General features: G+C 42.7%; 2 protein-coding genes across 9 annotated transcripts in view; both read right to left on the bottom strand.

Annotated features, from left to right (window-relative positions):
- Positions 1-40: 40 nt before the first annotated feature.
- LOC309688359 (uncharacterized protein) lies at positions 41-6440 on the bottom strand. The gene is made up of 4 exons (XM_082504014.1): positions 5865-6440; positions 4520-4884; positions 4290-4359; positions 41-4175 (listed from the first exon to the last, which is right to left on the bottom strand). The coding sequence occupies exons 1-4, from the start codon at positions 6259-6261 to the stop codon at positions 2581-2583; spliced, it is 2427 nt and encodes an 808-aa protein (XP_082360140.1). The 5' UTR covers positions 6262-6440; the 3' UTR covers positions 41-2580.
- A 4085-nt stretch (positions 6441-10525) lies between these two features.
- The window catches only part of sptbn4b (spectrin, beta, non-erythrocytic 4b), a gene marked incomplete at its 5' end in the record, with an annotated part of 119655 nt that continues 114025 nt past the window's right edge, over positions 10526-16155 (bottom strand). For all 8 annotated transcript variants that reach the window (XM_082503899.1, XM_082503896.1, XM_082503895.1 and 5 more), the window contains 2 exons: positions 10526-14631; positions 14781-14823. In XM_082503899.1, the coding sequence (XP_082360025.1) occupies positions 14296-14631; positions 14781-14823 (379 nt within the window). In that variant the 3' untranslated portion in view covers positions 10526-14295. The remainder of the gene's footprint in view (positions 14632-14780; positions 14824-16155) is intronic.

A 16155-nucleotide genomic window follows, 5' to 3' on the forward strand; every position in this document is an offset into this window, starting at 1 on the left:
TCAAAATAAAGCGCTTTGACTGCAAATGTTATTTAATTGCAATTTCGAGCAAGAAAAATAGACATATCTCAGAGAACTGAAATATAAAGTTATTAGAAAGTCACTTTACACTTCGACTTCTATTTTAAAAATGATTACACCTTTCACTGGGATTTTTGGGAATTCACAAAACATAAATTACTACTTTAAGAATTCTTAAAAAAAAAAAAAAAATCAATTAAAATGCCCAAATTTTCACTTAAATTTCAACTGGCAAACTCCCACATTACCTTCAGAACATTTGAAGATGTAATCTACCTTAATATCTCAAATTTTAGGTTTCATACAAGTAACTTTCATGTTTCACCAGATTTTTAAACAGCTGAGGTTAAAGAAACAAAATAATAATACAAAACATAAATGCCACAACAATACTGCTAACCTCTACTGATAAAAAAGCTGATATCGTATTGACAGCTATTAAATCACGCTTAATCATTCCCTTAACTCTAACATCTAAAGGGTGAGAGGTGCCAGTGTTATAGCTGTTTTTCACACCCACTTTCCCCACATCATAAGGACGAATGCACAGATCAGTATCAGCTGATATCAGCAAACACAAGGACAATTATCTACATCAGTGTCTGTCTTACATTATATTAGGCTGGCATAAACCTTTAGTCAAGTTATTTGTTGATGCCCAGATTAGTTAACATTAGTTGGTTTTAACATAGTTGCTGGTCCAGGATTTCACCAAAACTTTAATACCTCTTCAATCACAGGTAACCCTACCAGCTCTCCCAGTACATTTTATTAAGTTATTTCTGTGTCACACTGGAGCCGTTTTCATACATGCACTGCAGCTTGCAACTGATTTCCTAGTTGATTAAACTCGAGAATAGAAGACAACTAGTCAACTAATCTGATGGATGAATATAAACATTAATCTTACAAATGTTGTATTTGTATTAAAGAGCCATTTGAACCAATTAACAAATTATTTAAATGCCACTGAAATGTGTGACACTGTACACCGTGTAAAACTCTGGTCAGTTTTTTTTTGCAGACTTGCTGCATAAGGATAAGTCAAAAGTTCCTTAACAAAAATTAGTGGGAGGATTTTGCAAAGCCAGAGGTCCAAAGAGCCAATCAACAGCTGTACACCAGCAGCCACATGTGTTTACTCATTACTGTAGCAAATATGTAGTTTAGCATACTTGTGAGTTATATCTAGAGTTACTGTTTGCATTTTGAATCAACTCAGAGCTGTCTGGTAGCAGAAAACAGACTCTGGCTTGAACCCTTGAGCAAACACCGAGCTTTTAAAGCTTTTTGTAGCAATTTTTTTAAAACAGATTTGACAGGTGAGTCAATAAATGTACCTTCAAAATAAAAGCCCAGATTCATCCAGAGGTGGCTGTGAAACCTGTGAAACCTGTGAAACCATGCCTGTGCAGAATGTGCTTATGCATCGCCCCAGTGAAACAGAGTTTGATCTGACACAACATATAACCGTTCCTGTAGTACAAAGTCGTACAGCACTGTGCTGATTAGCGGGGCTGCCATCCATCTTTCATCGAGAGCTGAAATACAGTGCCGTGTGAGACCCAACAGCTAACTGGCATTAAATGAATAAAAGATAACGTTAGTTTAAATGATTAATATTGCCGGCACCATTTAGAAAGAGCGGCAACATTCAAATGTCTACTCTATTAACCAAGGACATGCCAAGATCAGTACCTCTTCTGGGTACTTTTTGTTATACCCATGTGCAAATTGTAACCAACCTCCAGGGGGCACTGTCTCACTATGCTTTCAGACGTGAGCTGCTCTTCTTCTAACTTTCGATATTTCACATTTTCCTCAAGAGGCTTTGCACTTTCAAGGCTGCCACTGCCTCATAATGATTTGCCTGGTTTAGTCGCTGCATCGGCTCATGGTACAAATTCACACTACACAAAAGTACGACCCCAGCTGATCCCTCTTTAACACAGTACTCAGATGTTTCAGACATGAAGTCATAACAGCTGTTTTTTTTAACATTTTGTTAACTGTTCTAGTTGATGTTCGACAGTTTTAACCAAGAATTTACAGAGAGGGCGCTGTTAAAAACCACCAAGGTCACCGCAGAGTTATTTAGCAGTAGGATTAGGGTTAAGCTGCACAAGCATACAGATGTTACAAACTTCAACCCTACCGCTAACCAAAAGCAACGACCAGGTGGTTGAAGAAGAGGTTAACTGATGGAGGTGCTTGATGCAGTCTGTGCAGTATAGAGTCCACATGATGTGTGATGGGGTGCATGTGAGAGAAGAGCAGACAATTGTCCAGTGAATTCACAGCGAGTGAATGGAGGTCAGGCGTCCGGTCTGCTTCACTAAACTGCGAGTTTCTAGAAAAGCGAGGCAAATAATTTCCTGCTCAGTGCTGCAGTTAAACTACAGATGACGCCCCGCCTGATTCTCTGGACTTCATGTATGAAAACAGCTTTGTTCAGCTGAGCAAAATTGTAAGCAAAAAGGCACCGGGCCATGGGTAACTAATGCCTCCATTTCATTTATTAGTCCTACTTGCTATCAGGTGATAGCAGCCCCACGTCACCTACGACCCGTCACAGCTGTGCTTCTTGAGCTGCCGTGAATCAGAGAAGCCTCGGCCACACTGCTGGCAGGAGTAGAGCTTCTGCCCTGTGTGGATTTGCAGGTGGGACTTGAGCTGATTGGACTGGTGGAACTTCCTCTGACAGTACACGCACTCGAACGGCTTCTCCCCCGTGTGGATCCGCATGTGTCTGTAGAAGTTCCCGTCCGTTCTGAAGGCCTTGCCGCACTGGTCACATTTGTACGGCTTCTCACCCGTGTGAATGCGCTCGTGCTGCTTCAGACTCGCGGCGTGGAAAAACCGCTTCCCGCACACGTCGCAAACGAACGGCTTCTCGCCCGTGTGGCTCCGCTGATGATAGCTGAAAGAGTATTTGTTGTGGAAGGACTTCCCACAGATGCCGCAGTTGAACTCCTTGTGCTCGCTGTGGCCTTTTTCATGAAGTTTGAGCGAGCACGCGGCGCTGAAACCTTTCAGGCATATTTTGCAGCTGTACGGTTTAACCAGCGACTTGTTCTGCCGTCGAGTCTGGAAGAAATTCTGCGTGCCGTCCGACTGCTCGCTCCTGTCGGCGTGCACGTACCTCTGGTGTATCTGCAGCCTGCAGTTGAAGAGGAAGGTCTTCCCACACAGATCGCACATGAACGGCTTTCTGGCGCCGTGGATGAGCATGTGGGACTTGAGCTTGTTGTTGTCTGAGAAGCTCTTGCCGCACTCCTGGCAGCTGAATGGCTTCTCTCCTGTGTGGATACGAAGATGCCTTTTCAGGTTGTTATTCAAGCTGAACCTCGCTCCACATATGTGACAGGTGAAGGGCTTCTCTCCCGTGTGGACCACACTGTGTCTTTTCAGAGCCGTGCCGGTCCTGTACGACCTGTTGCACACGGAGCACACGAAGGGACTGTCGCCTGTGTGCTTCCTCTTATGCACAGTCAGCGAGTGGGCATATTTGAAGGTCTCCTCACACATTGTGCATTTATACTTTTTGGTGTTTGTGTGAACCATCTGGTGGAAGCGAAGCGTGTCTTTGCTCTTGAACTCCTTCCCGCATGTCACGCAGCTGAAGGGCCTTTCTTCCGAGTGCACGGCCATGTGACACTTGAGCTGAACCGACGTCTTGCAGGTCTTGTCGCAGAGCTGGCACTTCAGCAGCTGCTTCCATTTCTCGTGGCGTAACAGGTGGTTTTCCAGAGACTGCTTGATTCTGAACGTTTTCCCGCACTGATCGCAGGAGAATGGCTTCGGAGGCTTCGACCGCTGGTGACGCTTGAGATGGTTCTGAAGCGACTCCTCTTTCCTGTACGATCGTTTACACTGAGGGCACGGGAAGGGCAGCGGGGCTTTAGTTGCCTCGTGGCGCAAAACGTGATTTTCCAGAGACGCCTTCTCTAGGAAACTCCTGCCACACTGATCGCAAGGAAAAGGCTTCTTGTGGACCTTCATGTGTTTCTTCAGTTCGCCTTTCCAGTGAAAACCGAGGTCGCAGTGCTCACAGAAGAACCGCCTCGCTGTCTGCGAATCCGTCTTTCTCAGTCGTCTGCCAGGCTCTTCAGCTGACTTGCTTTGTTTCTCCTCGCTGCCGTTGTCAACGGAAACTGGAAATTAAGGCGCAAATGTATAGATTGTTATTATCCATTTCCACCCACACAACCCCCTCCTAAATCTCAAATCAACATGTTTATAGTCACATCTGAAAGCAACACCGGTACCTGTTTCACTATTAGCAGGTGCTCTTCTCGTTCGTCTTGTCCTCCCAGAAGCTCCTCCTTCCAAAGACTTCTGTGACACAACAGAATAAATCTGAGTTTGCATGAAAAGACTTTCTAAGCATCTCAACTAAAACATCCTAACACGCTGAATCTGTGAATGCAGCTGACAAGAATTAGGATCTACTGTTTTCCAAATGGAGACATGAATGTGTCAAACAGAAACATCCGACCTTCTCCTGTGTCGAGTCGAGACCGCTGACAGTACTGGAGTCGGGACTGGGGACATTTTGAGGTGTAGAGCCCGGCGAGGCCGCTGGTTTGAGCACGATTGCTGCAGCTCCCGTCGTTTCTGAGACGGCCGATGACTGCGCTACGATTTGGCTGGCACCAACCAACAGCACCGTGGGAGCGGAGCTGACTCTGCCCACGAGCACCATGGGGGCGACCGCAGGTTTGGGGACGGTCACCGATGCAGCCGTGGAGGTGGGGACGACTTCAGCAGCTCCTGCAGAAATGGGCAGCGGGTCTGGATTTGATTCTTCTGCAGCCGATTCTGGGGCGTCTGGACTGGTGGACACTGACAGCACAGGACCTCCTGCATTTAAAGACAAAGTTACACATTGTTATTTAATGAACTCACTTGACTACTTGGCTTCTTCTTCTATGAAATATATGATAATCGACATTATGTTTAACATGTTTATCATCATCCCAAAAACTCTAATTTATTTGTAATTTAGTTGAACTCGAGCTGAGATGACTTGCTAAAGAGGTTCGATCTAGAAGGTGGTTACAATAAGGTTTCCACATCAGGAACAGCTGCCCTTGTAGATGAGCTTTAAAATAAATGTTTACCTACATGATTAACTGGTGTCCCCTCCAAAATTCCCTTTTTCCAACCACATGTTGAGTTCAAAGGGAAGAGACATGGTTTTAAATTCATTAACAGCATAAATAAACAGGCAGAATTATAATCCTGAGATAAATAAACACAAAAAGGAGACAGAATAAAGCCTCGCTACTAAAACTGTGTCTGAGTGGATCAGATGTACAAGTGATTCACTTTTAGAAACCGAATCACTTGGCTTATTGTAAATTGCCATTTTACTGCATATTGCACAATTAATCAGCACACCAATTAAAAAAGGACTCTGCCTCGAGGCCCAGTTTGAAGCTCGTGTGCTAAACTAACAGCATGTGGGGTTAAAACTTTAATCATATGTACACATTTTCAGCTATATCAACTTTTGTAGCAGGAAATTAACTAGACATTAATTCTTTTCTTTCTTTTTTGCCATAATCTTAACCCTATATTTGACAACAGCAAAATAAAACTGGAAATTATGTTTCTGGTGTGCCACCCCAATATTTTTAGTGGCCCCCATCTGGAAAAACGAAACATGAAAAAGAAAATGAGAATGCGTAGCGTGTGTATAGTCATATATCTGGCCCTTGATGTGATCTGAACTTCCCGGGTGAATTTGAGAAAATACCCCCCAACTCAAAGATGATCCTTCAGAAATCAATCTCGATCAGAATGATTGATCGATTAGTTGATATGTGACTGCTTCTCACCCATCACTGAGCCGTCTTGCAGCAGGACGTGAGTCGGGCCCTCGCTGATGGTCTTCAGCTCCTTCTCCAGCTGCTTCATGTCTCTGCCCAGCTGCCCCACTCTGGCCTCCAGCTCCTGCTCGAGCTGCCCGGCTTTCCTCTGGAGCACGTCCTCCAGCTGCTCCACTTTGGCCCGCAAAGCCTCGTTCTCCTCGAATAGCTCCGAGGAGAACTCCGTAAACACTTTGTGGATCTGCACCACCAAAGACTTCTCTATCTCTTGGATCTCACCCATCCTCGCCTTTTCCCACTCAGTGTTTGGCGCCTCTTTCGCCAACACATCCCTGAAGACAGACAGAGTCGCCTGGATGGCCACTTCCACAATCGACGCCACTTCGCTGCCGAATCTCGGCTCCATGTTTGTTCACATGAACTCTCCGCCTGCTGTGTCCGAAACTCCGCAGCGCATTTTGAGCCCCAGTGAGGGGTTAAACCGGGTCCGGCTGGACTCAAAACACAAAACTCCTTCTTCCGTATCAACCGTCCCGTCCTTTCGTTCCCTGTGCACCTTTGAAAACCTTCCGTGTTGCATTTCCGCCTCCGGGGCCACACACGCTTAGAAAATAAAAGCCCCTTCTATCTACTTCTCGTTTATTCAACTAAGATTCTAACTTAAAATAACTAAAATAAAAAGTAGCAGCTTTTTTAAATTAAAAGTTTCAGTGAATTTCCGAGATAATGCTTTTATTAATTCATAATATTCAAGTGAATGTTTTACACTTTTGTGCATAAAAGCCCCAAACACATTCAAATTGAGTGAATGAACTAACATAATTAATCTTTAAAATTTTAAAATAATAACTGTGGGTTTTTTTCGGAACGGTAAAGACCCGAATTCTTAAGTGTATAAAGCATAATCTGTAGTTTCTGATGCCAAAATACGTCTTTTATTTGTATTAGGCTAGTACTCATATTTGTGCATTTTAGGATCTCTCCAAACACATTCAGATATAAAATCATTGTCGAATCACTTACCTCATTTACATATCTTAAAATGATATTTCCTTTTTTAATTCATAAAAAGCACTTTGAAGGCTTAAATTCTGACCACGTCATATTTCCCCACTTTTCCCTTTTCTGCATCAATCTTAGATTTAAAGTGAACTGTACTCATTGATCACTGTGCAGAGAAACAATAAGAAAACCACATTTGGGTCTGTTAACAGTTAAACTTGTTGTTGATGTAAATTTCAAAGGGACACTTACATGTAGTCACTGAAATATGCTGAAGTTGAACCTGAACATCAGAATGTGTTTGGGTGATTTACGTGACTCTGAACATGGCGTGGTTGATGGAGTTAGCTGGGCTGGTCTGAGTATTTCAGAAACTGCTGACTTACTGGGATTTCCCCACACTACCTGCTCTAGAGTTGACAGAGAATGGTCTGAAAAGGAGAAAATGCAGTTTTCTGGGCAAAAATGCCTTTTTGATGTCTGAGGAGATTGGCCAGACTGCTCTGAGCTGATAGGAAGACAACTATAACTAAAATAACCAATCATTAAAAGAAGAAGAAGAAGAGCATCTATGAATGCTTGGAGCAGATGAGCTACAGAAGCAGAAGACCACACTGGCCGCCACTCCTGTCAGCTATGAACAAGAAACTGATGAAACTGAGATTGGAGAATGATGAAGTCTGATGAATCTCAGACCAGGTGATATTCAGATATAGGGTCAGAATTCGTCAAGAACACTGTGATGAAAGTGTAGATCCAACCTGCTTTGTATTAATGCTTCATGCTGCTGCTGGTGTAATGGTGTGGGGGATATTTTCTCGGCACGCTTTGGGCTTTTTAGTACCAAGTGAGCATTATTTAAACACCGCAGCCTACCTGAGTGTTGCTAACCATGTCCATCCTTTTATGATGACAGCTTACCCGTCTTCTGATGGCTGCTTCTAGCAGGATAATACGTCAGGATGTATCTCATATCATCTCAAACTGGTCACTTGAACATGACAATGAGGAACTTTAGAAATGAAATTAGTCAATATGGCTTTTTTTGTGTCTATAAAACTGACTGACACAGTAGGTAATGCGAATTATACTGACCCTCAGTCATAGTGGAAATAAAATAGGAGCCCCCAGACCTGCTTAAATGACTCACAAAAACACACACACTCACACACACACAAAAGATTATCTTTCAATCTGTACTTTTCAATTCAAAGAAACAACTGTACAGAGTCAGTAATTTGCAGTTGGTTCTGATCATTTTGTACATTATTGGGTCATTTTTTCACCTTTTTTCCATGTCGGTAGTTTGTGTCACCCCTGTATGTTACAGTGATCGTAGAATGGGACTCAAAGACATGCACAGCAGTACTGTAATAGAGACTATGTCATTCATGCAACCTCTTTGTCCTGATCTGTTTGTGTGCAGGAGGTGTACATCACTTTCATCTAGGCTTGTGGCACAAATAAACAGTCACACTTCAAGACAGACTCAGACTCCAAGATTCAACATAGAAAAAGACAAGGGGCGGTTTTCCCAGTGTCACCATGGATAAATTATTTTCACGTCTGTTTTTACAGAAAATACTTCTGAGCAAATAGATTTGTACATTTCCAGGCTGCAGGTTGCAGACAGGCATACAGAGAGACAGGCAGGCTGAGGGCAGACAGACAGTGGTGCTCAGGGGCTCCTGGGAGGGGACACGCTGTGGCAGCAGATCAGCTAAAACACCAATTTATATTCAGTATTTATTATTTTTTATCTTTGGCTGGTGATAAAAAATGTCACCACATTAATGAGGTGGTCAACAGCACCAAACTAAAGCATAATATTATTCATGACGTGATGATAAAAGTGATCATTTCTAATGAGTATCCCTAAAGAACATCAATAAATTCAACCTCTCGTCCCACCTGAACATCCACTGAACTTAGCAGCCCTGATTGTCCCCGTTTGTGTCTGAGAAAATAACATTTCGCTTCAGTGTACGAGCCCTTTTAATGTCTGCGAGTTTTCTTATGACTTTCTATTCAGGCAGTGTGTTCACGAGGTCCAATTTTTCACCGCTCCTGACGTGGAAACAGAAGCATCAGTGTTTTCCTATCAGAGGCAACATATCAAGATCAACAGTGACACTAGTGGTGATTTTCACCCTTAAAACAATTAATTGTTTGGTCAGTAAAAGACGAGCAAATACACAATCCTCATCATTGTTACTTTGACAAACTTTCATATATTCAGTTAATCCTGTAATAAAAATATTTAAGAAATTTGAGCAAAAGCATGATGGTAGTTTTTTGGTTGTATAGAGAATTAAGACCTAAGTTATAACAGGGCAGTGCAGTGAAGCTAAAGAAAGAAAGAAAGGCGTGTCCAGGTTGGGTAACAAACAGACCATATAAAAGATGGACAAAGCTTTAAACCTGCATTCTTGCTGATGGCCAGCAGAGGGCGACTCCTGTAGTTATAAAAACAGGTGGAGTTGCATGGAAAATGTCCCTCAACTCGACTCCTCTGTGATCTCACTTTCCCGATTAGATTATGGGCTCAATCACTTTTTTTTTTTCACTTTTATTCAACACAACAAGATGCCTTTTAAATTTTTTGTGAATTATGAATTATTAAAGTCACAAAGGGGAACCAGTCCGAGTATGTCCAGTGTTGGTTTCACAGCGAGATCCACACCCCTTCTGTGACATCTGGTTTCAAACAACTAAAATAGCAAAGGTTGAAAATATCTTCAGGCTTCAAATCAGAACTTCACTCACTAGTGGCAAAGTCCATCTGTTATATACAGTCTATTTAATAAGTACATAGCACAGTGTTATGTGTCGCTAAATATTAGCTTCTGAACGAAAACAGGACTTCTTCCAGGTTTAATTTTTGCAGTAATGTCACTGAACTTATGTTTCAATATTAATTACAGTCAGTGCTGTCAAAAGAAAAATGTAGTATAACAAAAGTAGTGTTTGTTTAAAGTTTGTTTATAGATTTTTCTATAAAAGGCCGGCTCTGCTGAGAAGGTTCTAGGACCACTCACCAAAACGACGAACTGATTATTAAGCAGTTCGTTCAGTTAAAGGTTTTAGCTCTTGCATAAATGTCCATAAGCTGTACACGAACTTTGAAGATCAAAGTGAATTTCACGCCCTTCTCAAAGCCAAACTGCATGTGACTGAACCTGAAAAGGTCACTCATAATACTTTAATCTTCTCATTTTGGTAACTTTTAACTTGTCCGGGTCTGACGTCCCTCTGCTGGATCCCCAACACCAGTGAACACCAGCCCTCAGCCCTGCAACAGGCCAGCGTCCCTAGTGCAAAGAAAAGGTTGCATAAAGTTCCATTGCTACCACGGACATCATCCTCACCATCATCGGCAACATTAATCCCTGAACACACCGCTCTACAATCCTCATAGACTTCATATTACTGCATACTACTGAGTGCTTTTGGTGTACAAGATGCAACATGTCAAAGTCTGAAGTGTCTGAATGGCATCAGAGAATCTGCACCAGTGTTTCCCTCCGCTTAAAAAACAGTGCGTTTCATTTTTCGGGGCTTTTTTGGCCCCCGATCGTGTAAACAGGAGGAAACACTGATCCAACATGAAACATTTTCAACATCAATGATCTACATTCATTTCCAGGCAGAAAAGAAAACACTTTCAATACATTAACAACAAACCAAAAGGTATTTTTATTTATTACTTCGCGTCTGCCGACAGAATGAGGCTGATGTGAGCACAACAGACAGACGGGCAGGGTATCGGCACACACGCCCAAACCGTCGAGCTTTCATTTGTCCCAATGTTTACCTTTCATATATTATCTAAATGTTTCTGCTCTCCAAAGTGTAAAGTTATTTGACTTGTTATTGGTTCAGCTGTACCCTGCGCGATCTGTTCTGTGTGTATCAGCAGAAACAAATCATGGAGGTTTATTATGATGCTGGATTCATAATCAGTCAGCCAGCTGGCTCGGTGTCACTTTAAACATGGAACTCTTTTCACTCTTGGTGTGTTTGTTGTGTCTGACATGCATGCAAATGATTGCACTCATGTGGCATTCTCATGAAATAAATTACAAGTTCTAAAGACAAATTTTATGAGAAACAGAAACGAGGTCTGTAGGTCAGGAGGGAATTTAAAATCCAGCAATGAAAACCTAAAATAAATAAATAAATAAATAAGACCCAACACAATCAGCTGACCGATAACCATATCTTTAACAAGCCTTAAATATGAACTCTATCCTAGCAAATATAGACACGAGCTGGATTCTTGGGCTTTACAGCCTTCTTACAAATAAATGTAAATGTTTTCTTGTAAAATATTACTGAAGTTATGTGAAGTCCTTCATGTTTGAGTTAAAAAATAACCTGGTCTATGATTTTAAAAATGTAAGTATTGGAGTGATGCGTCTTTGATGAGCTGGCAGACTCTGTGACATGCAGCAGAAAGGTGAGAGCAGGTAAAGTCCATGGGCAGACGGTGTTTTGAAAAGTAAAAACACCAAAAGGCTGCATTCGAAGCTCTGTGAAGCAACTGTGCACTGACCAAAAAATTTAATCAAAAAGAGAAAACACCTTAAAAAAGACAACCTGTTAAGCTCATTTTCAGCTCCATAGTTTTACTCTTGAACTCTAACAGCGTAGCTTTGCATGATTTACATTTATACCGAGCCCCGGTGGAGCCCCTTAGTTTATCTTCTGTCTGAAATAAGCTGTTGTAGCTCTTCTCCCTAAAAGGCCATGCTCTCTTTAGTCCTGATTTCTTTTGAATGGCTGCCGCTGGCAAACAGAAGATAAACATAAGCATTATCTCGATGGCTGAACACAAGCGCTTGTGTTTCCTGTTCTCCACTGTGGCTGCGGGGATTTTTTTTTTTTTAATTTTCTCTTGCATCATTTCCACTTTAGAAGTCATAGTTTGATTGGTTCTAGGCCACAGGTGTGGGTTAAAATGCACCACATATCCTGAAACTGTGCCCACAGCATCAGGGAGCATCAGGAGCTAATGCTCCAAGAAACTAACTTGGACGTGTGCCCTACGAATGAGGCCTTTCTATTTTATCTAGCTTTCTGTTTCACATGCAGTACAGGAGCTGCAAATAATTAATTATTAAAAATAAAATAACAATTATGCAAATGCATTTCAGCTGAACTTTAACAGAGAGCATCAGAAACACGAGAGCTGGAATGAGTTTTCATACAGCAGCGGTGACAATAACGCACTTTAAAAGAAGTTTAAATGCAGTCTGGCCCGCATGCATCTAACGGGGCAGGAAATTAATGCCACCATCCACCGCTGGTGCCTCACAAAGCTGCATTTACCAGATAAACCAAACCGTGATGATTCTCATTTCCTGCTGTTTATGGCATTGTGGTGCGTTACCATGAAATGAAACATATACTTGTAACAAGGATGCTAAACTGCAAAGACGAGCTTCTTTAGACGAGTGATTTCTCTCCAAGAAAAGCATGCAATCTCTCACTTATGAAATATTTTGTCAGTGCCGTGTCAGCTCATTCGCTTTTTTAATTGATCGCTTCAGTCATTTCCACCTGATGACTTTTAAGACTCGTTTATAACCTCTAACATTTTCAGCCTGATGGGTTTTATGTGTGCGTGCGAAGATGTAAGTCTATCTTTGTGAGCGAGGACATATTTCCAGGACCTGAATTTGAAAGACGCTCTGAAAGGTTTATTTGAAGGTTCAGAATCAGGGTTAAATTAAGGGGTGAGGGAATGTAGCATCACAAAGATAGAAGTACAAATGTGTGAATGGGGTGTGTGTAGATGTGTGTTGTGAATGGGACGTATTGTATCTGGAAGACTGAGGCGGCATCTGAGGGGATGAACGTACTGACGAGTGTGAAGCACACACCAACACAAATAACCTGAGAGCTATGGAGACCCTGGGAGCGGAGAGCAGCAGCGCGCACACACACACACACACACACACACACACACACACACACACACACACACACACACACACACACACACACACACACACACAAGATTTTGTTTTAAACTCTGTATAAAAACAAATTTGTATGTATAATAAATCAAAGAGAATATCCAGTAGTTTGATGTTGTAAGAGAATAAAAGAGTAGATGAGGCCTGTTTTCATCCCTGAAGGCCTCATTCATTAAAAACATGCAGATTTTGTGCTTATGACCAAATCATGAAAAACTGATCTAGATGGTAAAACAAGCAGATGACAATGAATGGTTTCATTTTTATTAGAAATATCAAAAATAAAGATTTTTTCCTATTTTATTCATTAATTTAAGTGGACCTCTTAAACTTAAACCACCACCTGGTAAGGCCAATGATCATACTAGGAACACCCACCTGCCCCGTGTTTAATATGAGCATTTATCTACCACTGTAAAAGTCTATATATGACAGAATATAAATAAAACTACAAGAGGTCCACTTTTAAAATCGTTTTAATGAATGAGGCCCCTGGGAACAAGACTTTTTATTTCTTCTGACCACCTACTGCTCACTAGAAAATCTATAATGCTAAAATAAAATCCTACCCAAGGGAAGGGAAACTGCTGTGTATGCCCTGGGATCTTGATTTGATACATTTCTTCTTGTTTTTTGTGTGCGTAACAAAGTTCTGAAGACCGACGTCTACTCTTCTCTTCTCTTAAACAGAGTCAGCACAAACCTGGAGATCAGTGCTGACTCATCCAGGGCAAGTGCACGCGTGTGTTTACAGTGCAGTTTGTTATCCAAGTAAAACTATTAGAATTTCTACATGTTTTCATGGCCAGACCTCCAGACAGATGGGATACAGCGGAGAAAGTAAAAGAAGGTCTGTAAAACATTTTGGCATAATTTCATTCTGTTTGTATTTCCAAGGAGTAATAAGACGTAGTGTAGGATGTCTCGACTTACAGACAGATATATACAGTAAATAGGACACACAGACGAGAAATACATACAGACGGAGCTCGTCTCATAGAAAAAACAAACATGGAACAGCATGAGCTACGTTTTATCGCTCTACCAGCCGTCAGCCTAACAGCCTTCCCGTTGACCGTGATGCGCGTCCCGTCTCTCTCTCGCGGCGACGCTGCCCGGGGCTCCGCAGCACAAAACGCCACCCTGCTCTCAGGCAGTTCTCCGAAACAGCCGCCAGGGGGCGTCGGTGACTCTGTGCGTTCTCACAGAGACACAGAAGAGAGAGAGAGAGAGATAGAGGGGGAGAGCGAGGGAGGTGTCTCCTGCTCCAAATCAAATCCGTCCCGTCTGTCCTATGAGTGAGCCCGGGTCAAACCTTCGATTTCCATCCAAACACGACTGCTCTGTTGACAGTGTTGGAGGCGAAGAGGAGGAGGGGGGCGTTCGCAACCAGTTTATGGCCCCGCCTCCCAGCCAGAGTTCATACTGTGAGCTTCAATCCCAGCTCCCGTCCAAGCTCATTTTTTCTTACTGGACTTTTCTGATCGTTTTGCGTCCGACTTCCCAGCCCGTTCTGACCTCTCCGACCGTTCGCCCCTCTCCCTCTCCTTCTCTTTATCCCTCTCCTTCTCCTTCTCTCTGTCCCGTTCCTTCTCCTTCTCAGCACGCTCGATTCGGTCACCCCGGTCCGAACGCTCGCCACCGCGCTCTGACCTGTTGTCCACCTTGCTCCCGTCGCGGCGCGTGCCCTCGTCGGTGGATGAGGTAGTTGGTTGGGGCTGACCCCATTTGGCAATCTCCTCGTGCTCTGAAATACTGGCGGTGATATTAGTCACCCACGTTTTGAGGTCGTCCTGCGATGGGAGAGAGGGGTGCACAGATGTCAGCTGGCCGGTTCAGTTGTTAACATGAATGTTTTTAAGGTTTTCGATGACGTGCAGATGCACAGTTACAGCTGCTTTCACTATTCTGAGGCGTGCAGGAAACAGAAAAAATGTCTCACCTCATCTTTTGCATGAAACAAAAACTCGCTGCCGTCCTTCGTTCTGCAAAGAGAGAAGAAGAGTTAAACTCAGCCTTAGAGCAGTGGTCCCCAAACTGTGGGGTGGGCCCCATCTGTGAGCCACAGAACTACAGTGTGGAAAATTCAATTCAATTCAATTCAATTTTATTTATATAGCGCCAAATCACAACAAAAGTCGCCTCAAGGCGCTTCATAGATACAGAGAAAAACCCAACAATCATATGACCCCCTATGAGCAAGCACTTTGGCGACAGTGGGAAGGAAAAACTCCCTTTTAACAGGAAGAAACCTCCGGCAGAACCAGGCTCAGGGAGGGGCGGCCATCTGCTGCGACCGGTTGGGGTGAGAGAAGGAAGACAGGATAAAGACATGCTGTGGAAGAGAGACAGAGGTTAATAACAGATATGATTCAATGCAGAGAGGTCTATTAATACATAGTGAGTGAGAAAGGTGACTGGAAAGGAAAAACTCAATGCATCATGGGAATCCCCCGGCAGCCTACATCTATTGCAGCATAACAAAGGGAGGATTCAGGGTCACCTGGTCCAGCCCTAACTATATGCTTTAGAAAAAAGGAAAGTTTTAAGCCTAATCTTAAAAGTAGAGATAGTGTCTGTCTCCCGAATCCAAACTGGAAGCTGGTTCCACAGAAGAGGGGCCTGAAAACTGAAGGCTCTCCCTCCCATTCTACTTTTAAATACTCTAGGAACAACAAGTAGGCCTGCAGAGCGAGAGCGGAGCGCTCTAATAGGGTGATATGGTACTACAAGGTCATTAAGATAAGATGGGGCCTGATTATTTAAGACCTTGTATGTGAGGAGCAGGATTTTGAATTCAATTCTGGATTTAACAGGAAGCCAATGAAGGGAAGCCAAAACAGGAGAAATATGCTCTCTCTTTCTAGTCCCTGTCAGGACTCTTGCTGCAGCATTTTGGATTAGCTGAAGGCTTTTCAGTGAGTTTTTTGGACATCCTGATAATAATGAATTACAGTAGTCCAGCCTGGAAGTAATAAATGCATGAACTAGTTTTTCAGCGTCACTCTGAGACAGGATATTTCTAATTTTAGAGATGTTGCGCAAATGGAAGAAAGCAGTCTTACATATTTGTTTAATATGTGCGTTGAAGGACATGTCCTGGTCAAAAATGACTCCAAGGTTCCTCACAGCGTTACTGGAGGCCAAGGTAATGCCATCCAGAGTAAGAATCTGATTAGATACCATATTTCTAAGATTTTCAGGGCCGAGTACAATAACCTCAGTTTTATCTGAATTAAGAAGCAGAAAGTTAGCGGCCATCCAGGTCTTTATGTCTTTAAGACATTCCTGCAGTTTAACTAATTGGTGTGTGTTAT

Source organism: Aulonocara stuartgranti (genome assembly GCF_965226115.1).
Source record: "Aulonocara stuartgranti genome assembly, chromosome: 14".
NCBI lineage: Eukaryota > Metazoa > Chordata > Actinopteri > Cichliformes > Cichlidae > Aulonocara > Aulonocara stuartgranti.